General features: G+C 40.7%; 2 protein-coding genes across 2 annotated transcripts; one reads left to right on the top strand and one right to left on the bottom strand.

Moving 5' to 3' along the window:
* The first annotated feature begins 10681 nt into the window (after positions 1 to 10681).
* klf4 (Kruppel like factor 4) lies at positions 10682 to 14359 on the top strand. The gene is made up of 5 exons (XM_034095999.2): positions 10682 to 10905; positions 11006 to 11114; positions 11741 to 12617; positions 13350 to 13517; positions 13940 to 14359. The coding sequence occupies exons 1-5, from the start codon at positions 10901 to 10903 to the stop codon at positions 14113 to 14115; spliced, it is 1335 nt and encodes a 444-aa protein (XP_033951890.1). The 5' UTR covers positions 10682 to 10900; the 3' UTR covers positions 14116 to 14359.
* Positions 14360 to 16693: 2334 nt separating this feature from the next.
* Positions 16694 to 24020, bottom strand: rad23b (RAD23 homolog B, nucleotide excision repair protein). Its single transcript, XM_034096578.1, has 10 exons — positions 23833 to 24020; positions 22846 to 22927; positions 20732 to 20811; positions 20131 to 20291; positions 19968 to 20020; positions 19182 to 19309; positions 18074 to 18197; positions 17838 to 17965; positions 17347 to 17526; positions 16694 to 17167 (listed from the first exon to the last, which is right to left on the bottom strand). The coding sequence occupies exons 1-10, from the start codon at positions 23896 to 23898 to the stop codon at positions 17054 to 17056; spliced, it is 1116 nt and encodes a 371-aa protein (XP_033952469.1). The 5' UTR covers positions 23899 to 24020; the 3' UTR covers positions 16694 to 17053.
* Positions 24021 to 25871: the final 1851 nt, after the last annotated feature.

Raw genomic sequence — 25871 nt, forward strand, 5'->3', positions numbered from 1 at the left:
CAGGTTTAGGCTCATTCCTATACCTTTGTTTTGTGTAAACTAAAGCGCTACACTGTAAAAGAGAAAGAAACGGCTAAATATTTTCATGGAAATGCATTATCTACGTTCAGATCTAAACCTGGATGCCAGTCTGTTTTTAAACATTCATTCACAGAAGCCTGGCACAGGGTGCTAACAGTACAGCGATGATGAGGGTGATGACGATGAAGACAATAATAATGTTAAAAGTAATGGAATACTACTCTTAGGTCTGCAGCGGCTGCTTACGCACATATAGGAGTGAGTCACAGGGAGGGGAGGGTCCTCCCTCCTTTGCAACACTTTGGTGAGGTATTCAAATAGTGGAGTGAAAAAAACTGGTTTGACAGACAGTTACACAATCTGGATTATTTGTTATGGAATGCAGGGTAATTTGTGGTGATGTGTTGATGAGGGGTATGCGTCCACATTTCTTCATGAAAAACAAATAAACGGGCAGAAGATGAAGAACAAGTTGAAAAAGGAGAATCAATATGATGAGTCGATTTAAAAATCCATAAAATAATCTTGCTGTGTACTTTACATCAATTTACATCTTATTTTCATAGCTTTGACCATATTTTAAAATTGAACGCACCACAGTTCGAAAGAGATCAGAAAGGTTGTGGACAAGCAAATAGTTAAGCATTTAAGGTTAAATGTAAGTGAGCTCATGTAGCTGCTGCGTCTTTTGGTCGGTTGAAGCAGGACGTTGCTCTACAAACATGTTTGAATGTAACCTTGATGGATGTTTACAATGGACAGTTTTTTCAGTTGGCTAATCCTAACCCGTATTGTGTCTGACCCGGGGGTTTGTTTGTCTCAATTATGCAAAATCATGTGTTTCTGTCCTCTTTCTTTTTAGTCACACAAGCTCTGTTGGCAGTAGCAGTTTGTCAGACTTAAATACCTCAACAATTATTTGATGGATTCCCACGATATTTTGTTCGGATAATCAATGTCCCCAGAGAATGAACTGAAATAAGTTTGATGATCATATGACTTTTCATGTAGCGTGATCAACATCTCTTTGAATAACAACAAACATTAACAAAACATCCTTATTAAATGTTAACAATGTTTTGTGTTGATATGTCATGCCATTGACGTATTTAAAAACCCTCTGAGGCAGTCTTTTAACCTGGATGGGTAACTGAGGTGTGACATGCTCCAAAAATAGCTTTATGTCCTCCCTGCAGTGGTTCCCATGCCTGTGACAGAGAAAAGAAAGTAACACACTAAACTCTAATTTTCTCAGGTATACAATACACTGCTCGTCCATTCATGAATCTATTTCAGCCTCACACAGTATGGAGGATGTGGAAATAAGGATACTCATAGCTCCGGGGTATGTGTGAGCACTATAACACAACCGTTTAGGTCTAATGACACTTCAGTCGCAGCAGACACACACTACTGATTGTTCTCCTCACTGTGGAGTCATGCACTTGTTTGCTCTGTGCAGAATGAGCCCCTTACTTATTTAACAAGAAAACACAAATAAAAGGCCAGCTGAAAGAGCCCTTTATTGTCAACACGAGTGTGCTTTAAATACCTAGATGTCTTTTTCTTGCTGTATGTGAATGTGGCGATACTGGTGCTGAGGCCTCCAATACAAACAAAAAGTTGTATTTTTCCCTCAGTGTTAGGAGTGGAGGTGTGCCCGAGAGTGTGTGTGTGCATATGTCTGCGTGGTGTGTGCATGCATGCCCACGTCTAGTTCCATAATATGTCCACATTTCACCACAGCGCCATATCCTGCATCACATTTTCCCTGGTACAGATGTAGCTGGCCCATGTCTGCCTATATGTGAGCAGGCATACATACTGTAGCTTGGCATTGTGGGGTAGTGGAATAAGTACACACACACACACACACACACACACACACACACACACACACACACACACACACACACACACACACACACACACACACACACACACACACACACACACACACACACACACACACACACACACACACACACACACACACACACACACACACACACACACACACACACCATTAACAAGCTGGATAGCCTCCATTTTGGCTGTAAGGTCTATAAACCAACGCAGTGCAACAGGGTCACACAGTTAGAAACATGACCGCTGCCTGAGTCACACGGTTCTCTTAAAAAGTCTTGTGGCTTGAGGTATTGTTGGGAAAGCACATGAAGCATTTAAGGTATATTAAAGCGCGAGAAAAGTTAGGTAGGTATTGATTCCTCCAACAAAATATCTCCAATTGTGTATGTTCACACAGAAAAAATGGCATTGTCGCAACAAGTTATGCTTCAAAACTGTAGCTTGTGGATGCAATAGCTGGCATGTCAACATGCTTCATTGTGTCTTATTCACCATCTTACAATGTACCCTCAACTGACATATGTCAACAATGGCGTCTGATTACCAGTTCCTCATTTAGTGCGTGGATTTTAAAAGTTATACGTGAACATGCAAATAATACAAAATAAATCTTTGTTTTGGTTTAATCATTAATTTGTCCATTTCTCGCAGTGAAAATGCTAGGCCTTAATATTGTTAAATGAAATATTTGTTAAAGCTCTAAAGCCATTTTCCCTGGGCAGCTGCTGAAGAATATATAAGTATATAATTGATCAAGTTGTATAATTTCAAATTATCCAAATTAGGCTTTTTCCAATATGTTCATGAATACATAAATTGTAACTTCTTCTCCTCCATGCCATCTTTACACAATGTTCCCACTTCCCCAGCAACTAATATAAAACAAATATGTTGGCAAGAAAAACACTATTCAGAGTAAAATCTGAATTGCATGAATTTCCACTGATGGCTAAGCTTTAAAAATCACTATGCTTTTATCATGTTTATTGATATTTATGTGGAAGGTTTGCCAGGGGAACCCTGATTTAATTTGTAAGAACTTCCAGCCTTTTTTATTAGTACAGTCCCATAGCCTACACAGGCTGCGTAATGGATGTCTTTAACAGTTGGTAAAATGACTCTAATGACTTCAAAGTGCACTATTGATCATAGCTGGTATGACATCAAAAACTCTCTGAAGTCTTTTAAAAAATGCCTGCAAATGAAGAGTGTTTTGCTGATGTGGCACATTTCCCATTTTGCTGCTAAAGAAATCCATGTGAATCTCTCTCTCTCTCTCTCTCTCTCTCTCTCTCTGTATAAGTGTGTGCACATGTGTGTGTCATGTTAATGCTCCGCAGTGTAACTTTACTTTGGGCTCAAAGGAGTAGTTTGAATTTTTTTTGAATGGGATTGTATGCTGATTCCATTCACATACACTCAGTATTTAGCTGAAGCAAGCAGCTGGTTGGCTTAGTTTAGCATAGAGTCTGTAAAACGGATAAGCTAGCATGGCTCTGTCCAAATATAATAAACCCACAATGAACACCTCTAAAGCCCACTAATAAGAAGTAAAAATAAATTGTTTGGAACATTTTTAAACTTAGTTCTTTTAATTTACAAGAAATTACTTCATTAGCTTTAGATACGCTGATAGTATGAGGACCAAGTTAGCTGCACGTTCCCCCAGTTTGCATTCACTTTCAGCTAGTTAGCAGCTAGGCTAACTAGCTGCTGGCTCCAGCTACATATTCAATCTTCTCATCAACCTCTCAAGAAAAAATAATAAGCATATTTTTTAAATCTCAAACTATTCCTTCAGAGGGATTCATTAGTCTCTACGAAAAAGAACATTATCCATTGAGTTCGACATGCGAAGATAATGCTTGCACCGGTTACTTTCCACTGCCAGCTGTAAGTATCTTTATGATAAATGGCATGGTATCAGATTCCTACAATGAACATACATTTGACCAAATGGGTCAGTTTTATGATATTTAATAGTTAAGGATTTCACTAAGCCAAAATAGCTTTAAGAGCGTGAGAGACGGTGAGGGAGAGTGCGGAGAGAGGGGGCTTTTAGTTCATGAGCTGGTGGCCCATCTGGTTTGAGTTACTGAAACCCCCCTACTCAATTAGACTCAGCATGATGTAAATTAAACGTCAGACTGGAGAAGCTATCACTTAAATTGGGCCTGTCAAGTATTGTTCTCTCTCCTCAGCATTCCAGCGGGGACCATCAGTCCGAAATGATTTGTAGTTAGATTAAGGTTACCACCATTTCTGATTTGATTTGGGTGCTTGGTTTGAAAGCAATGTCACAAAAGTGATTTGCCTATTATTGGGGATATTTTGTTTGTGCAGCATATGCATTGCAGAAATATATATCTTGTTTTCAGAAAGAAAAAAGCACGTCAGTTTACATTTTCAACTTTCTGATGATCATTTGTTATGTCCCTCCTCTTAATCCTCCACAACATTCCTCTTAATGTTACTTAAAGTTTTGCCATCCAACTCCTATATTTATGCTTGAATATTAAAAGTCATTCAATAGGAAGGTTTAGAGAAGCAGTTTTTATGTTTTATGTTTCTCCTCTCTTGTTGCAAGGCAAATGTATTAGGAGTTCCCTGGTTATGGCGATGGGATTTTCCCAAGACTTTCTCCTCTTTCCTACAAGCTACAGCGTCTGTACAGTACATGCTAATATCCAGGATTGTTATTGTAATTTAACTTTTCTCAATGTTTGCACCGTTTCCAGAGAGTAAAACCAGGGCCTGAAAAACGGCGATCCGTAGAAAAGGTCACACATTCCCAACTGCTCCCAGTGGGAAAAAAGGAAAGTCCACACCTTCTCAGGAACGCAGAGGCCTACTACCCTGAAATCTGACAACAATTACCACATGAATCTTGGCATATTAGAATAACACTTTTCTGCAGACCTCAACTCAATGTTGTTTAGTCAGTCTGGAGATCATGTGCAGGCTATTTAGTAGTTTTAGCTGTAAAAGCTATCATTGAGAGTATTTACGCTTCAACCATATCGGTTGCAGAGCTTAAATCTCACACCACAGATGCTCCACGTTCCATGATACGCAGGCTCAAAGCTCTGTTAATCACAAACGTAAGACTGCACGTGTTTGTCACTGAACTATGGAGCCTCTATCAACATTGCATCTCGAATTCCAATGTACCTCACGAACATAAAGATTGAATCAAGTGTTATGAAAATGTGACAGCCACGGTTTAGCAACAGCACACGATGAGAGCATAGACGAACTACTGACTCGATGCCAGAGCACTCTCAAAGGTGTAAGACTGCTGATGATTGCCATAATTGTTGGAGCAGAGGTCTGATTCAACTCATACAGAGAAATGAAAAGCTTTCAAACTCTTATGTTTCCATAGGAACCTCTCTAACATTATAAAGATGTGGTCTTACTTTACTGACAGCCTATACACTTTGCTTTAATGTTTTAAAGTGTGACTCAAAGGGTTTGTGTTAAACCGGATTTCTCTGTAGCGCCCGATCCTCTGAAATATACTTTACAAGGAGGTGGACAAAATAGGGGGAACATTTGAAGATAATCCACTTTATTGCTAATATGACTGCAGATGTGGGTCATATTAGGTTGCTGATTTGCTGAACTGTAGGGAAAAATTACAATAAAAGTCAAACACTATATGCCTCTCTCCATTGCGTTTCACCGTGTTTACCGCATGTTATGACAATTTCTTGAAATTGTTCCTAACGTATTGAGTTTTTTTCTGCAATTGCACTTTAGGAACTTGGAGCTGGATGATTTACTACTTTGGCGTCAAAACATAAAAAAATATCAAAGAGCTGATTTCTAGATCTCTTTTATAGCAGACAGACACTGACTTACAGTCAACCTTAGACGACCCAATTTTGAAGCCGCCATGTACATATGATTAAAGTACCGCAGGAAGTTCTTTTCCATGTTTACATTATGTTGTCTACACCCTGTGGATAAATAGTACACACATTATGTCTTTTATTAAGGACACTGCCTTGTTTAGGCTGTGAGTCACTTTTAAATAAAACAAGGGGTTCAGTAACTTAATGCTCAGCTCAATCATTTTAAATCCAGGATTACTGGAATTCACAATCTTTTCATTATTTTTCTATCCTTAAAGCCTGTTCACAAATAAGTTTGAGGTTATTTCAATAGCATTATGTTTCAGCGTGACATCTCACAGATTGAATATGAAAGAGTTTCCCTTGATGTTCACTTTATTTCATCATAGGGCTCAAAGATCTAAACTATCGCAACATTTGAATCCTGCTTAATATAGCACTGACACAGAACTCCATGAAATAAACAATGTTAGTATTTTTTATTAAACTATTGCCACAAAAGAATCCAGAATTTTTCAAAACTGCAAAGGATACACAACCATTTTTCAAAGTTTAAAAGAAGACTGTAAGAGATTGCAAACATACCATATGACATTTTTAGTAAGTGTTCATGAGACAAACATCCAATGGTTTCATGTGTAATTAAGCTAAATCGAGGCTGACATATTCTTCATGCTCTTCTATTTAACTGACATGTGTCCACTATGAACTTGAAGCAAAACAAATCTGTCAAACATTACAGTGTACGAGGTGAAGCTGGTAGTAATTTAGCTGGTTGTGAGGTGGGTGCAGATTGAGACACGGACCAGGCCAAGTTCTCTGTGTGTCAACAAGGTGAGCTCATGGGAAGTCCCTGATTCTCCCATGTCAGACAGACAGAGACACATTTTCTCCAGCTCTGGAAGCCCAGTCCCAGGCCTTTTCTTTTTAGAGGCTTCTAATCCTGGCTGGTGCGTGGTTCTGACGTCACAGGGCCTTCCCCCCTCTGTCTGCCGATGTGCCGTACCCACACTCTCATTTCCTCCACAGCTCACGAACACCAATCTCTGCCCTGGTCGTTTTGCCTCTGACGTCTGAGCATCTGATTAAAAGAGACGGCCTCTTCTGGCCAGCTGAGGGGCTGAAGCTTTGGGGGAAGGCGGTGCTGAGTGAAAGTGTGGGCTGGTGTGGGTATGAGGCAGCCAACCAAGCTCCCTCCACTCCCCTCATTCGATCTTCCCCACTTCCCCTGCTGTATGTCTCCTTGAGCTACATCATGTGACCAGGAAGTGTGGCTCCCCTCCACTTCCCCTCCTGACAGAAAGGAAATATTGTAACAGAGTGGGCCGGCGCTGGGCTCTGTTACGTCGCTGGTTAAAAATAACTGGCATATTTAAGGCTGCCGAGGAATCCCAGGGCAGGCAGAGGCTGGACAGCCTGCCGCCCGGCAGGAGCTCTCCTCCCTCGCAGTGTGTTTCTCGCTGACTTCTCGCTCTCGCTGCTTCCTCTTCCTAACCCGTTTTAAACCCTGCTACATGACCACGACCACCACCCCATACCTCAACCACATTTTCCAATGCCTGTGGAAGCCCACCACAAAATTATAGGACTTGATGAAAGCCCAGTGTTGGTTGGTCGGTTGCGTTCCAGCCTGACCGCAGCTCTGTCCAGCTTCAGAGGCTTGGTTGGGACTGTCCAAACAAACAACCCCCCTGACTCAAACCTCACCCATATGCATACCATCACACAGCACAACTGTCAACCAGACCCGTCTGTTAGCATAGGAGCTTTGGAAAACAAATACAGAACTATTTTGTCATGAAGCTGACCAGAGCTAATTTTTAACTGTGATGGTTTATATACAATGTTCCACTTGCTGGTGGATGTCTGGACCACAGTAACAGGTGTGGGGAACTCTTCGGGCCTACAAACTGGTAAAGCTGAACTCCAGGCCTGGATCCATCATGTGTTTTCAGATCACATAGCAATTTAGATTATTATAGGCTGGGAAAAAAAGATGTGAAGTCATTGCAAAACAAAACAATTACCGCTTCACTGAAATCCTACCATATTGTAGATATAAGAGCTGATCAAATAAATATACAACTATTTAGATCGTCATTTTAGTCAGATTTATTCTGACATTCACTGTTTCCATTTTCTCAAATCGGTTAAAATGTTGCTATTTGCCGTTTTATATTACTGTTTTAATTGTATCTTTTTTGGGACTTCGAAATCTTCAAATAATTTCCAACAATGAGAAATGATGACTCTGAACTAAAAAACACAGTACCAGAGGAAAGGATTATCGCAGTTAGACCTGTAGTCGGCTCCTTGTTGCCTGACCTGTTCAAAGGTCCCTTGGCTTTGAAATGACAGAAAGTTCCTACATATATAATTTCATTACAGATAATGTGAGTTGGAGTGGAGGGAAGTGCAGCAAGATAAATCAAAAAAGCTTGACTCAGCTCTCAAGAATTAAGGAAAGAATGAAAGCTATTTTTTAATTACTGATCAGCATCTGGAAGAGAGCAGTGAAAACCTCAATATCTGGAGTTATGATCCGCTGGTACTCATATTCACGTGGGTGCTTTCCCAGAGGGGGGACTTATCTGAGGGACACCAGCAAAAACCGTGTCACTCGCATACAGGCAAAGTGGAGTGGAAGCCAAAAAGAACTCAAGAGCTCAGCCATGGAGTTATTTGACTAATACATCAATTTCACAACTGTGGGACTTTATTACGTGCCGTTTGATCTTGATTTGATTATTAGCTTTCTGAATAGCTTAACCACAGATCATGTCAGCTGCACAGTGACGTTTTTTAAATATTAAATGTCTAAGCTGTCTCTCAGCACGGCCAAGAACAAAACCTGAAGAATGACTTACTACAGAAGATGCTTCCTCCTGGAGAAAGTGTCATGACATCCACACTTGATCCAAACTGAGGAACAACTTTATCAGGACATGAATGAGAGGAAAATGCGATCTAAGTATCGAGTTAGTACTCATCATTTATCCTTGTTTTTACGACAACATTACATCAATCTCTCCACATCCCAATCTTGCAGTTATCTCACCAATGGCGTTAACATAGCGTAAATATCTGGAACTGTGTAACGTTTAAGAATGATTCATTATGTGGGCAGGCTTTTATATTCTCAGCACTATATATACTGTAAATAAATGTTGCATTACCATATCCCACACAAGGGTTTGGTGTGAGTTACTAAATTACCATGACTTCATTGTGCCAGGAAAAGCACCCAGTGGTGTCATTTTCTCTTCCTTTATCTCTTTTCTCATCTCTCTGTCATTATTGCGATGCAAAGCAAGTCAGTAGTCAAAGTCAAACCTTTGTTTTCAGGATCATTTTCAAAACCATTATCTCCCACCATAAAGAATATGGCTATAATGACATGGCTGCCATTGTGTTTCTACCTGCTGTAGGAAGCAGGTCTTCAAAAACAAGACATGTTGTTCAAACATTGTAGGTGTAAGGCCAACACATCTAACCACACGATTTGAATAAATTGCAGAAGATACTCATATTACTGTTTGAAAATCCGTTGGATCAAATCTTACTGTCAATAAAACAAACATTTATAATGAGTTTCTCAACAGGATGTACTTTTTATTGACCAAGTTCAATTTTTTTTCCACCAGCTTTTGTTTACGGACTAAAGACAAAAGCATTCATGCGTGCACACCTTTGAATGAAGACACCAACATACACTGACAGTAACTGTGTGTTGAAGTGACGGCATGTTTGTTGACATGCCTAACGGACAAGATCCTGATGCAGCAGGATCAGTCGCTGGCCCTTTGTTTGCTCTTGCACTGAACACTTGAGCCAATGTGTCTAATTATGCTGGAGAGAGAGAGGTTTGTGTTAGCTCGTGAGCTCTGAGCAAACACTGCCTGGACTCGATTCAAACAGAGAACAGTTCTCAGGAAACATGTTCCCAGGTAAGGTATGGCTGTTATTTTCCCTTACATAATGTCCATTATAATTGAGTTTTTTTTCTCTTGGGGCTTTTTTTTTTTTTTTAAAGTAGGCAAGAGTGGGATTTGCAAATAATATAATTGAAATATGATTAGTTAGGGTTGTTTGCAATTCAATAATTGTAAACGCAAGAAAGACGCACAGCCACCATAGGTATTAATTATTATGTTTAGATCTATCAATATTTATAAATGGCATTAGTCTGATTACAAAATGTTTTTTAAGACTAGATTATCTTTGAGAATGCTAGCTATGCATTATTTATGTTATATAAGTTATGTATGTTTGCATAATAGTTTGCCTAAATAACTAGGCTACATGTATAATGTGGAAATATAGGCTTATTGTGCTACCAGCTTAAAAATAGGATATTTTGATAAACATTAAAACACTATAATCTTGCTTTGCAAACTGTACTTACATCTGTGCTATGGGGGTGGAAACATATTGCAATCCAGTGGTGTAATGATAACCCAACGTCTACCCACAATACTTTGCATGATTACCTTTGGTAAAATCATTGCACTTGTCTATTATCACAACAAACAGGTGGAGCATGAATGACAAAGTTTTATTTAATTAATATATATATTTAATTAATATGAGAGAATTATTATTTTTAGGCAGAAGACTAACATGTTTGACCACCCTGGTGTCGCCATGCCTGCACGTGACCCTCCTAACTTTATGAAATAGTGCTCACTCTTATCCTCATGTATGAGAAATATGCGCTTCTTCACCTACATTTTCTCAGGGATCACAGAATAAGGATAGGTGCCGTTGCTATGAATAGGCTACAAACAACCCTCCCTCTCCTCCCTGCTCACCCCTGCCTCCCCCACGTGCTCTCTGCCTTGCGCTAATGTTTTGTATCCAAGCAACGAGGGCGTGGTCTACCATCCTGCTCCAGTTTATTAAGGATACATCTAGCGCGGCTTCCTCAGTTCAGGCCGCTGGTCCCTGCATGGCAACAGGCGCAAGGGGTTCCCCCTTACCAAATATCTGTTAGTGTTTAAAACGCTCTGTGTGTCTGCTTCTCCCCGGCGCGCCCTGCAGCGGCAGCATGTCCTGGAATATAGTATAACGCGGAGCAGAAACTTTAAACCCGGGATCTTGAACCCAGTGCAGCGAAGATCCGCCGAGAGGACTCCGCATACCGATTCTCATTGATGAGGTGTGGACCTGAGAAACTTTTCATGCACATCTACCTGTGGACTACTCACTGTTCCAGGATCACTCCGCAAGGATTTACTATATATTCTCTTTTATTTCAGGCAGCCTGCAAATGACGTCGAGATGGCTTTAGGGGGTATTCTCCCTTCAATTTCTACGTTCGCCAGCCACCCCACTCTCAAGAGCAAATCTATAGGAAGTGGCAATTTGGTAAGTAGCCTGTGGTCACTTTTTATGCCGAATAACATCACCGATATGTTAGAGAATTGTGTAACCTGTTTTCTTTTTACTGTGTAGTTGTTTTGTGTCGCTCCCGTGTTATTATGCTCAGTCAGAGCTTGACAGCACGCTGCTGGGGCGTGCACCGGTGTACACTCCAGCAGGTTCCTAGCGAGCATGGAGAGAGTTAAAGGCGCACATGGGATACTGCACCCTTCCTTAGAAAAACATCCTGACACCCACTGTTATTATTATTATTTATACATTGTGAGTTGTTCAATAGACCACACATTGTTTTCCTAAATCAAGTGTTACCTATTTAGCCACTAGTGCTTTCCAGTGTATTTGTGAGTGAGAATAATGTGTTTTATAGGAAGTGCCACAGACACTTGCTCCATTAGTCTGAGCTCTGTAGCCTAGCTGTCAAATATAATCACTCTTCAGATCTATCTTCTTTTCCGTTTGAAGCTTAGAGGAGACGGATGTCTTTATATATTCAAACAAGCACTTGTATCTAAGTAAAACAGTTTGATATTCTCAACTACTCTCTGTATCTTTCCCACACCAACAAGCAGCTCAGAAAAGCATTCGATAACGCCTCTTTAACTTTCTTGTAGAGATGGAAGGAGGAGTTGTCCCATCTTAAGAAACCCAGTGTGCCAACCGGAAGCAGCCGCTCGGACCCCGACCGTCCCACTGCTACCAGCACAACGAGCCCCAGCATGTCCACGAAAGAAGAGCCTGACCTGGACTTGGACTACGACTTTATTCTTTCTAACTCTATCCTACAGCAGCAACAACAGCAACAACAACAACAGCAGCAGCAGCAGCAGCAGCAGCAGCAGCAGCAGGAGGAGGCCATGGCATGCAGCTCTGCCCAGACTCTGTCTCCTTCCCCCAGCTCTTTCTCCTCATCCTACCCTCTCCCCTCCCCTCAGGACACTTCCAGTGACCTCCTTTACACCATCCCAGACATCAGCGACGTCTCGCCCTCTGGAGGCTTTGTGGCAGAGCTCATGAGACCCGAGTTGGACCCGGCATACCTCCACCCCACCAGCCTCCACGGCAAATTTGTGGTAAAGACAACAATGGACATGGGGGAATACAGCCAAGGCTTGAATGTAAGCAAAGCCTGCGTGGCTGCGGTGTCAGACCCCACTCCTCCACGTGTCTCGCCTTCCTTTGCGTGCCACAGGATAAAGCAGGAGAACCTCAGTAACTGCACCATCTCGCAGCCCATCGACCTACACCTGGGCCGGGGGGGCCAGCAGCAGCGCCCCTGCCAGCTGGAGCTGCATGGCTTCCCAGGCGGGGGGAGATCCATGACAGGCGGCAGGTTATCCTCGTCCTCGTCCCTCTCACCGGACCATCCTCTCAGCCGGGAGCACCAGATCCTGGGACACCCCCACGCTCAGATCCCCCCCCAGGGATACCACCACAGCTCCCCGCAGGGCTACACCTCCTTCCCTCAGCCCTCCTCCCTGCAGTACCAAGGTCAGAACACGTTTATTTCCCTCATTATTTAGAAGGTCTTATTGTAATCTCTTATAGCTACTAATGCAGTGACTTAAATGTGGGACGAAAAAACTCACATCGTGGTTAAGACAACAGGGATATAAAGTTTGTAGATTCTAGTAAAATACTTCTTATTATATTCTTCCTTTAGGGCTTTAATTATAAGAAGTTTGGATTGAAACCTACATGCCATGGTCTTGTCCAACACACTTTGTTTTCATCATAAAGTTCTTTAAAGATAAGATAAGACTTTATTTATCCCGAAGGTTATTGTTGTGCCAAAGTTACAAATATACAATAAACATGGCAGCAGCATAATAATAATTTGACTGCACTAAAAGTGCAGTCAAAAGAGCAATTAAATATCAACCACCCATAAAAGGAGATTAACAGATGCTAAACAAAACATACCAGATATCTGTTTGTTATTATAGGATCAGTATTCATTTTCTATTGTTGTGTCCCTTTACGTTAACTTTTCACACTTTCAACTTTAAAAAACGATTTTAAGATGTTATGTTGCATCTTGATGTACCTCAAAGGAAAAGAGTTATATAATTTAAAGAGACATATTGCAACTCTACTACGGTATACCGAAGTATGCGTTTGTGATAAAATGTTCTCTTTAAAAAATGATCATCCTCGTTGTTGAAGTACTTAAGCCCTGAATATTGGTACCGTGATGATGACGGTGATGTTTTGACCCCACAGATCCCCTCATGATCTCCAGCGGGGACTTACCGGAGGAACCAAAGCCCAAACGCGGCAGGCGCTCCTGGCCGAGGAAGAGAGTCGCCTCACACACTTGTGACTATGTTGGCTGTGGCAAAACGTACACTAAGAGCTCCCACCTCAAAGCACATCACCGCACACACACAGGTATGAACTGTATGTTTCTGTCTGCCATTTATATCTGGCTTGAATAAAGGATGACACATGCAGGCAGCTTTTTATATTCTTAACAAGAGAAAAGTATATTATTTTAACTAACTGTTTAATGCAGCTTTTTCCGACTGTTTTCATTGTTCAGAGTTCATTAATACCCAAAACAAACAGTGGATTATCAAGTCATGAATGGGGGTTATATGGGTGGGGGGGAGGGGACTTGTTTGGCAGGTGCTGTGAAACAGGTTGACACTGATCCCTGCTCAAATACAAACCCCAGGCGTATTAGCTTGGCCTTTTATACACTAGCTGTTGGACAGCCCGGACCTCTTTTCTCCTGGAGGGGGGCTGAAGGGAGGTTGGGCCGGTGTAACCTCACTAACTGCTCCATGTGTGTATTGTGTTTTCCATCAAAGGGGAGAAGCCTTACCACTGCGACTGGGAGGGCTGCGGCTGGAAGTTTGCACGTTCGGACGAGCTCACACGCCACTACAGGAAACACACGGGCCACCGGCCGTTTCAGTGTCAGAAATGTGACCGGGCCTTCTCAAGGTCAGACCACCTCGCTCTACATATGAAGAGACACTTATGAGACTTGGCGATGTATGAAGGCTCCAAAGAAAGACACAAATATGTTAGAAACAACCCCTGACTTTACCAATTTAAAAAAAAAAAAAAAAAAACATAATTTGCCTTCAACCTGACAAGCTGTGGTGTTCACAGCATAAACAGAGGGTGTGCAGGTGACTTGAAAAGAGCTTTTTGTCAGGGTTGTAAACTTTTATGAAAGGGACCAAACTGGAATTTGTCTTATTTAACCGACAAAACTTGGAGGACCAGGTGCCAACAGCTTTTTAACTGGAAGTGTATTTCTGTCAGGGAAACCAGGAGCAACAGACAAACATCTCCAGAGGCCTTACACCAGCAGCATGCCAATATAGGCTCTTATCAACTACACACTGTTCCAAATACTGTATTAATAAAGACATCTATATTTATATACACATTTCACCTGCAATGCCATAGATTTCAGGTACAATGTTAATTTATAGAGAAGGGTGCTCAGTGACTCTGAAGAAAGTTGTTTTTATTAAAGAAAGGTACCAAAGATTATTGAAAATATACAAAATGGTGAACACTATGAAAAGTGCCATATGGTTGTTTGTGTGTTTCCCAGAAACCTCTCCTCCACAATCTGACTTAAATCAGGTGAACACTTCACTTGTATGGCGATGGCAATCTTCAATGCACTGCAGTTGTGAAGTGCAATAATTTATGTGAGACATTCATATTTTTGTATTGAATGAGTAACTCTGAACAAAACGATTTTTGTTTATAGCCAAAATATGTAATATAATCTTGCATTTTGTACATTTGTAAATAAAAATGCTTTGTTAATGTTTTGTATTTTACACTATATTAAAATAAAATGTATTTGAAATAAGAAAACAACAATGACCTTTATACTCTTCAGGCAAAAATCCTCCTGTATTTCCCTGGAAGTGTAATGGAGAAGTATTTAAATGGAAGCTAAGCTCACACACAATATCCCCCATGATAATAGCTGTATCGCCTCAGGCAAACTATCACAATGTTGCCGTTAAAAAGATTTTAAAAGCCTCTCCCACAATGTCCTGTTTCCATGGGGTTCTTTTCACCTGTCAGGGGGAAGAATAGGAGGACAACCGAGTTACTGGCTGACATTCAGAGGTGACACCAAATCTGCTGAAGCTCTCAGGAGCACAACATGAAATAAAGTCAAAGAAGCAGCAGGGAGATTGTGTTTGGAAAAGATTATGCATCATGTAATGTATCCAGCTATATGCTTTGTTTCAACAAAACAGTGCATTATAATATTTTAGGTTATTTGCATAATGCTTTGAACCGATGTTAATAGTTGTGTTTTTTCCTCACTTGATTCTTTACAGAAATATAGGTCATGATTTGGTAAAAAACAAGACAAACCTCTTGTTGATTAGTAAACTTTCAAATTATTTTAATCTGTATCTGAAGTGCTGATGTGGAATGAACAGTTATCTATTTATTTCATGTTCATATAATTCTACTGTACATAATGGCAACATAACATGGCACAAAACAAGTCTTACAATTCAATCACACACGCTAAACAAATAACGTATTGGTAGTAGTGATAAATGGTTTTTAAAAAAAGGAGCTGGACATACTGTATGTATACATGCGTTTTTAAAATATGTATTTAAACTGACTTAAGTGAGCCAGTAAAGTGAAGGCACCATTACACTATTCATTAAAATAAATGTTGCTACATTAACCTCATACACGGTCAAAATAACAAATACACCTCTGATATTCTCTCATCTTGTGACAAACAGCTCACTCTGAGACATGCTCTGGTCTCTGTTGCCCCCTACAGGTCGCTTCAGGTTGAAGCACTCTCAGGGCTCGTCTTCAGCTTTTACTCCTAAATTGAGGAAAGTCCCTTTTTTAGGACTTTAAACATAATTCTAGATGTTGGCGTACATTAACAACCCTGAGGTAACTTATCAAATATAAGCAGGGGGTTACATGCAGATGACGCTGAAAGGCGCACATGCAACTGAATCCTTCTCTACTTTTAAGAGGACACACATGAATTTAATTATTATTCAATTCTGGTCCTTTAAGTCATAACCTACCAATATATTGACTCCAAGATGAATTCACAATGTCATAATACTGCACACTTTAATGTAGCCAAATAACAGCTGAAGATTGTGGCTAAGTAATGTAGCTCAGGCAGTACAAATCTAACCCAAACATGGAGGCAATGCACATCATTTTATTCACTTTCTGTAATGTACATTTAAATAACTCTATACTTGTAACCCCTACATAAACAGAGGGGAGGTTTATGTATCAGGAAACAAAAAATAAATACGATCGACTGCGTCATCACCGAAAAATGAAATTCAATACAAAGTGTTTAATGTTAAGCTTCTCTTTGGACTTCATATTTAAGTCACTCCATATAATCACAGCAGGAAAGGCGGTCCTTATATTTACTTTGAAGTCTTTATTTTACCGTTTAAAGTCATTGAAACTTAACCCTACCACATGCATGTAAAGTATATACATGTTTAGAACACTTCTCCAGACTTTTGATGTAAATGCAGATGACTGAGGTGAAATAAGAACCAGTGCAATGCATGTTTGTTTGTTGTGCACAGCTTTAATTTCTTAAATCTCCATTACATGTCAACTTAAAAAAACAGAACAATAAGAGTGCATGAATCGGATCTGCCCCGAACAAACTGCATTTATAATGGGACACAATTTGCAAACTATAATCATTAACTAAAGTTTAAAAAAAGGGATTTCTGATGCAAAAGTATTGTACTTTAATTGTTCCTCCATTATAACTGATCACCAACAACATCTTGTTCACCAGCTGATAATGATCCAGTGTTACGAGTACACATTTACTTATCTTGGAAATGTATCAGGCTTGTTGAACACATTAAGCAATCAAAAAGTAGAAGAAGGAATAAGAAAAAGATCAAAACGACGATCTAATCATCTTCAAAGTTCTGTTGTAAAAGGAAGTTGGCCGCCAAGTTCTCGTTCTTCTCGCAGGCGAAGTACGCCTGTATAACGAGTCCTTCTGGAAACCCTAAAGCTTTTAGCTGCAATAAGAGAGGAGAGATGCACATTAGCCAAACACTTGATAATGTATGCTTTACCAGTTTCAACTAGGTCTAAAACAAGATAGTTTTAGCATTATTGTCAGAGTTGTGCGTCATCTTTGAGCTCTTCTCGGAAAGCAGGACTGAACTTCTTACAGATCTAAGTGACGGTGCCTCACCCTCTCAATGGCCTCTTTCTCCTGTGGCGTGACCTGGATGTAGCTCATCTGACTCCCGCCTGCCGCATCACCTGCAGTCCCCCCTGCTCCCCCCGCTCCTGCTACACCCCCCGCCGGCACCGCCTCTGTGTTGGGTTCATTCAGCATCTGGATGAACTGCTCTTGGTGGCTGCTGATCTCCTGCAACGAAAATGTAAAGTTTAGACGCGGACAGTGGAGGCAGAGAGTAATATTCAAACCAAAAAATTACAATACGCAAATAAAAACTAGGTAGACTCCCCCCCTCAAAAAGTCTCGCTTCTAACTGCTTAAGATTTTAAGGCTTCATCAGTCTCAAGTCCACTGAGATATTGTTTGTCCAACAAAGCTCAGGATACTGTAATACTCCTCATGATGTAATCTTGATCTGTAAAATCAGTGTTTGCTCTGACTATTGCTTTAACCATGAACTCATTTAATCAGAGCTGTGTTGAGCCCCCCCCCCCCCCCACCTGCAGCAGCTCGGGGTTCTCCCTGCCAATCTCCTGCAGCAGCGCAGGAAGCAGAGCAGCATTCTGCTGGATCAGCTGACGCATCACGTGGAACTGGGGCTGATTCCTGAGGAAATTCAGGGGGTTGCCTGAAACAATGACATGTTAATCAGACGTTGAGCAGCAAAAAGCCAGACACAAAAAGAAATTGGTTTAATAAGGCTGTTGAAAAATGAAGAATAGTAAGGACAGCGTACCTCCTCCAGCACTTGGAGAAGATCCAGTGTTGGCAGGAAGGCTAATGCCACCTATGGGTGCAGAAGACACTCCACTCACTGGAGGAACTACCGCTGAAAGGCCTGAATCTCTGCCTGGAATACCCTGGAAGAAAAAAAAGATTCAATATATTATAACACAGTATATTGATGTCACATAACTGCTTGTACTTCTGTGTTATTAGGTGACATTTCAGGATTCTGATTATTAAGAATGCAACTCAAGAGTTCTGAAGGTCAGGGTGGAACATTTGTCCTGAAGGTCACTGGCAGCTAAACTAAAACTTACATATTCAAAAGGCACTGCATTTACATGATCCAGCAATTTACTCTAATGGCGCGTTTCCACTGCAGGCCTCGCTCGGCCTTATTAGGCCCGGCTCACTTTAATGCTGCGCTTCCATTACAGTTTAGGAACTGGGGCAGTTACTATAGTAACGCAGTGTAGGCGGAGCCGTGACGTCATCTTCAATGAGAGCCCCAGAAAAACAACACAGCCGTTAGCTCTTAGCACTCACAGCTCATCATATCTGTTCAGAAACTAGACAAAAGTTAAACAAGTACAAACCACAGAATGCCTGTGTCATGGCGAATACAGTCTTCTGGTTTATTTATGTCTGTAGGCCGTTGTTGTGAGTGTGGACCGTCGGAGCATATATAACGTTAGCTTAGCCAAGCTCCATTTAGAAAACAAGCATTCTAAAAGGGTTTTTCGTCTGCAGACTTGTCAAAGCATTAATTCATGGTTTTTACTAACCGGTATCAGTATGTTGTTACGTCGGCATCATTTTGAAACGTGTATTACAATTAAATCACGGTCAAATATGTTCATCTTGTTGTAGTTGTAGCCCCCTTGCCAGCGATTCTCTCTCTAGTTTAGCATACTCAGCCCGACTCAGCCTGGTTGTTCCTGGCCCTAGAACCACGATTTAGTCGGGCCAGAAAAAAGGTGAAAAAGTAGCCCCGGGCCAAAACTAGGCCAAGTGGAAACGCAACCAAAAACGGGCCCTGCACGGCTCGGCACGCTTAAAGCGAGCTACCCGCTGCAGTGGAAACGCGCCATAAGACACAGACCGCACACTGCTCTCACCGTGAGCAGGTACTCCACCGCTCTGTCGGGGTTGTTGAAGCTCGCTCTCAGAGCTGCCACCACCTGCTCCCTCTCGTATCCCATAAGCATCATCTCGGTCACCATGGCATCATATGATGGGCCCGTCACTAAAGGGACACACAAAGAACAGGAAACACCACTTCAGATAATTAAGAACGTACACCAAAAAAACAACAACTCATATTTCAAGATATATTTTAAAGGTCACTTAGAATTTGTTGAGACATTTATCAGCATGCTGTTAAACAGAATACATGTTTTTAAGGTCTCAAAACACAACAAACATCTTTAATGCGCAACAGGGGACGAGCATCATAGGAAGTAGCATACATACAAAGATCAATTCTCTACCATGTCTCATCAAAATGAACTGCTTCAAAAGCTGAAAAGTCACATCAATGATTCATAATAATTACAGGATTTGCTCTGAGCAAAGCAATATCTGTGAAGCTAAAAGCGTGTGGCCATGGGGAGCTGTGGGATTATGTTTTTCGGCCGAGCCGCAGTATCCATCTGATTATTGATTTTAAAATATCCATGCGAGTTTGATATAGATATTCACAAGAAACAAGGTTGCCTACAATGACACCTGGTTTACATGTGGGTGCACAGATTGATCAAATACAAGATTAAGCCCAAAGGCATTGAGGGAACCACAATACTGTTGTCTAACAAAGGGTGTGGTACTTGTTATATCATATCTATAATTACATTTAAATCCGACACAAATCAATCAATAATGCCCAACAACAATTGTAGCCTTACCTAGATTTGAAACTGCCTCATCAATCAGTGTGTTTGTCGAGGCCTCAGAGCTTCTGCAAGAGAAAAAACAGACCATGTGTGAGGCGTGATCTGCACGATGCATCTCAAAAGAAGACTCACGTAAACCAGATAGATCTAGAGACACACTCCCACCCATCCTTACCCGACAGTGGTGGACGCTGCAGCAGCAGCCGGCGGCCTCTCCTCTGGCTTGTCGTCTGTAGAGGAGCGCTCTGCTGTGGAGTCAGAGCTGGACGAGGAGGCCGCAGCGCTGGGAGCCGAGGAGGTGGATGAAGCCTGAGGTGCGGCTGAGGCTGCTTTAGCCTGCCAGACAATATTTCATCATACAAACATTCAAATTCTCCTGTATCGCTTGATAATCATAATGGGTCATTGTCTTATAAATTGTCCTTGCAGAAATAAAGAAGAAAGTGTGTGTGTATAGAAAGCAGTAATGTTATAGCTGTGAATGTAGCAGTCGAGTGTGTTTAGGCTGTTTGCTAAGTTAATGTTGACAAATCAAAAGCCACAGAAAGAAACATGTGCTTATAGTTTATGTTAGCGCATATTCATAATAGGGTTGCAATTAACTTTTATTTTCAATAGCTCGTTTCATTTAGAAATGTAAAAAAAAAGTGAAAAATGTCCATCACAAGTCCAAGGTGATGTGTGTAACTGTGTTGTTTTGGCAAAGATATTCAGATAAATATTTTTTTATATTCTCCTGAAAAAAAAAGGTATGAAACTATTTTTAATTCACAAACCTTTGTCACCATGACGACCACAAAGTTCTTCTCATTGATATTGTATTCTTTGAGGGCTGTGTCATCGCTGAGGACTTTACCTGAGAGGAAAATGAATCAGATAAAGGAGTCACAACACTATTGGCTTTACCTGATATGAACTTTGTAACATGTGGGGATGTAACAATAGATGGTATCATGTAAACACTGATTTGAAGGTTGTTGAGTGGAGAAACCGCCTGCTTTTGTCATGCATCGGATTCCTTTTGTTGCATTGTTTTTAAATGTGCGTATATGTCTGAGAAGCCACTTTAAGTAGGTCACACTAAACCCTAGGGATGTAACGATATACCGAATATCGCAGTAAATAAACGTCCCAATACCGTCGTGAGACTGACAAAATCTACAGCGATTTTTAAAACAAATATTATTTTTTTAAAACACTTTTTTTTGTTTTAAACCTTTATTTAACAAGGTGGTCCCATTGAGATCATCGATCTATTTTTCAAGAGAGACTTGTCCAACATGGCAGCAAGTAGGTTACAACATGAACATAAAACAACAGAACACAAAAGGACATTGTATTTACAGGGCTACATTTACACACCTAGAGACATTGACAAGTACCAACAGTATATTTATATCTCGCCCTGTCAATAAGCCTCACCTTCTTGGAAAAAACTGTATTGTTTTTGAAGTGGTGGAGAGACAATGCACAGTTTTACCCACTGCTGTCACCCATGGCCAAAGCATATCTCTCTGTCCCACTGAGGTGTCGTTAGACTTTTTCGCTGTCCGTCATTTTGACAGACAGGATCGTAAAATATCCGTCATAATCCCTTATTACCCGTCGGGTCTGAACAGTTCACGAGAGAGCACGCTCATGAACTGTCAACCGGGGGGGCGGTGTTATGCCATGGGTGCATGCACCTCGCGGGAGCGCGCACAGCGTAAAGCAAAACCTCCCAGACATGTATTGATCTGTATGGCAAAGTACTGTTTGGAAACTATATCATTTCCTTTTGGAGGGCATGCACACCAGAGCCTCGCTGCGGGGAAACGTTGGCGCTGTTCCGAGTTTGTTCTAATCTGTCAAAATGACAGACTGCTTTCAGATTTTTCCGTCATTGTTAAATAAAATATTCGGTTAACGCGACCACTGCTGTCCCAGCAACATCAGTACCAAGCGAGAGAGTTTTTTCCAGAGCAGGGGATATTGTAAATGCCCAAACATCCCAGCTTATAAATACCTGGAAATGTGGACATTCTTATATTCCTAGAAACCTGTGATGATGCTGAGTGAGTGACTAGTGAGTTTGAGTTGAGTTACTTGAAAAACTAAAGTGAAACTTCATTTATTTTATTGCAGGGTCTGATTATTAAATGTCCTTGTTTATTTGTGAGATGCAGTGGCACAAAGAAAATGCCTACTTTGTTTGGTAGTACTAGTACAGTAGGTACAAAAACACTGGTTTTCTTGTTCTAGTCTGTTACTGTCACTTTGTTTTTGACACTTTAAAATACTGCTATCCTACTAAAATGCTGTCCAAATCAGATGTATTATTTAATAAAGAAACATTTTTCGAGTAAAATTGTTTTTTTTAAATTATTTGTTCCCCCCTTTATTATTTAATATCGCGATAAATACCGTACTGTGGACTTGTTATGGCGATATTATCGTACCGTGAGTTGTTGGTATCGTTGCATCCCTACTAAACCCCTAGTCTGAAAGCTACAATATGTGATACATACACAGTGCCTATAAACTGTATTAGGGCACACTTTGCATGAGTAACACTTGATTGCACAGGAGATTTGTTTTACATAAGTACGATATTACTAGTGTCTAAAATTAATGAATAGACTAAATATCTTCACTTTCAAAGCATAGTCAAATGTATCTAGTTGGTAGACATGTGCATAACAATTTATAAGCTAATATAGATAGCATTTGTGACAAATCTAGGCTCACTGGTACAGAATACACCATAACATGGAAACACATGTTAAGTTTCAGCATAACACATTGCTTACATCACTAAAATGTGTGATGGCTTAAATCACACAATACGAAATACACATAAGGCATGTATTTGGGTACATTTCTTGAAGGTTAAAAATAGACTGGAACATACCAGCATATATCAGCTTCAGTCCACCGACTGAAAAATGTTCCTTTCCTTTCTCCTGTTCGATCTTCTCTTTCAAAGCCTTGACCTGTAAAAAAAGCATGAATTTACAATCCATGTAGAACAAATATTACAATAATATGAGTTACCATTTCGCCCTGCCCGAACTTAAGCACGAGTTAGAAGATAAAGTCCAAAGTGTACTTCATAAAACTGGAGTTTAAAAAGGTATGTAATTCAAACATTGAATACATTACAATTGAGTCGAATAACGACGTTTTATTTTATTTGATCTAATCCCAGGTTAAAACTTATTTTTCACGTGTATATTCAAATGTGTGTTAGTAAACTATGGTGGCTTACTTCACACAACGTTAGCCACATGCAAACTCATCGAAAGTAACGTGTTAAAGATGCTTTCTTTACATAAAAAAGGGGGGGGGGGAGAGTTGTATTAAAAATGTACAGTATATTTTAGATATAACAAGTAAGTAAATGAAAGAGACTGCAGCAATAAACGCTTAATGGTGGTTTATAACGTTACAACTACACTAAATTGGCTAGTTTAAGTTGCCACTAACGTAACCTTTAACGTTATAATTTCTACTGCCTCCTACATGTAACTCATTACAGTTTATCCCACAGAAAATTAACTGTGCTAATTTATCACAACTCAAACACTAAACACAAGTCTATGGTAATGCTACCTTGTCACCCCCCATATAGAGCCATAGGTGGGCTGCGGCTAAATGCTGACAATACAAACTACTTTGCTGACCAGTATTAATTTAAATGGGCCTCTCTGTCTCAAGTCTGAATCAAATGAACGCCATTAACCCCAAGAGTCAAGCAAGCTAAAATATATCAGTGGCGTTTAGGCAAACCCGTCTATCGGTCGTCTAATTTGAAATAGTCAAAAAATAAAGTCCTCCGTTCCAGGACGTATCCAGCCCCACTCCACCCCCCTCACGGATGCATGGTTTCAACTCTCACCGTCTCCTCTTCATCGATGTCGACTTTGAACGTCTGCTGTTGTAAGGTTTTCAAAGTTATCTGCATTTTGTCGGTAGAGTTGTTATCCCCGGGCTAAGTTTAAAGGTTGTAGATCCAACTTGCAAGAAGCTTGTGTGTTTGTGTTGGCTCATTACAAGCTGTCAGCCGCCATGACTTTTCGCTTTTCTTCTTCTATGTAACATACTAAAGCTGCAGCGCTCCTAGTGGTTATCCTTAACTATGCAGCAAAAAAATATTTTAACAATTTTTAATAGGAAATGTTACTAATTTCTCACCTTATATCTGATTTTAAAAGACCAAATTACAAATAAAAGTATTGTGCTCAACTTCAATACAAATTTGAAGAACTTTGTACTAAAAGTAGCACGTCAAACAATAAGCAATTGGCACGATCTTGGTGGTATAATATTATATGTCGTTTTTGATTGCTATTACTGAAACTAATATTTGAGCTACATTTACATTTTGTAGTTTGTCATATGCAGCCATTTAGCCACCTTATAAATGCTACCATAGGATAGTTTTGTATTATTACAGCAGGGCTCTGTCCAATGACAATATCCAGGCCCAGTAGTCAAAAGCATAAAACCTGCCGTTAATGGAGTGAAGTATCATGAAGACACATAGGCCTACCTCTTATTTTATAATTAATATTATATGCAGCCTAATGTTTATAATATACTCTCACAAACACGCATGGCTGATTTAGGGTGTACTTTTGAACAACAATGTTGTTGTAGGCCTACTTATGTTAAAAAATATGGCATGTTTCACTTCGGTTTTGTATCTTTGACATACTGTGAACTTTTAACAGTGTGACAAAAACGTATTATTATTGAGTTTGACAAACATTGGTGGTGCAAACTTGCTTCCATTAATGAACTTTGTGTAATGAGTTTGTGTTTTAAGCTGTCAACACAAACAATCCAAGGCCCTTCAAGCATGGATGCATTTCAATATTATCCTTTCAGCACTCAGTATTCAGAGGCTTTATTGACTTCTGTCTCACATGCTGCACAGCTCTCTGAGAGGACTGTTAAGTGTGGGAGATAATATGCTGGAGCTCAAAGGGGTCTCTTCCTCAGGCCACTTCTCCCTTATTCTCATATCTCTCAACCTCTCTTTCTATCACCGTATGTGTGAATCTGTTTATCTCCCACTCCTTTCAACTGTCTCTTCACTTCTGCGACTCTTATCCTCCTCCCCCTCTCTTATCGTCCAGTTATTATGACAAGGGCAGTGTCCTTTCCTGCCTTGGCCCGAGCGCACACTCATAAGGCATTCCTTGTGTTGCTCTCTCAGCAGCAGCAGGAGCAGAAGCAGCAGCAGCAGTGTCCCCTTTTCCCGTCTCCTCACTGTGGCTGTGCCTCTTGCTCCTGTCTCCAGGGGTCGTCAGTCTGCCATCGGGCCACCTCTGAAGTGGTGAGCCACAGAGATTACAGGCTAATCCCTAGTGACTTGAAGATATTTTTAAGAGATGATGTTAGACATGTGAAATAAAGACTCGGCCCCTTCTAAAAGAGGCAGAAGAGGAAATTCAGAGGACATGTGCGACAGATAGACTTTTCCAAGTTCTGCTTTCTAGTGATACAGGGATATGTTGAACACATACCAACAGTGAAATATAAAGCAAAAGCATAGCCTGCTGATTTCAAGGACTAGTGGTATTTAGGGCGCATGAGCTGCAGCATTTCATGCGTGTGCATTTCACAGACACACAAAGACGCACACAACACACACTGGCATTTGCACGGTTTGTGGTTTTGGTCAGCGGAGCTCTTGCAGGGTGTGGAGGGGAGTGAAGAGAGAGAGAGAAACAGAGGGGTGGAAGGGTGTAACACAGAGTGAAGGCCACTGGTGCCTTCTCAGCCCCAAGCTATTTCCTGTGGACGAGCTGCTGGGACTATTATTGGTTGTTTCAAGGGCTCTGTGGACATGTTACAGAGGAAATCCTACAGTATGTCACTAAAACAAGAAAACACAACAAGAGCTAGAAACAGCTTCTGCTTACAAGAATC

Source organism: Pseudochaenichthys georgianus, chromosome 12, assembly GCF_902827115.2.
Source record: "Pseudochaenichthys georgianus chromosome 12, fPseGeo1.2, whole genome shotgun sequence".
In the NCBI taxonomy this organism is placed as follows: Eukaryota; Metazoa; Chordata; class Actinopteri; order Perciformes; family Channichthyidae; genus Pseudochaenichthys; species Pseudochaenichthys georgianus.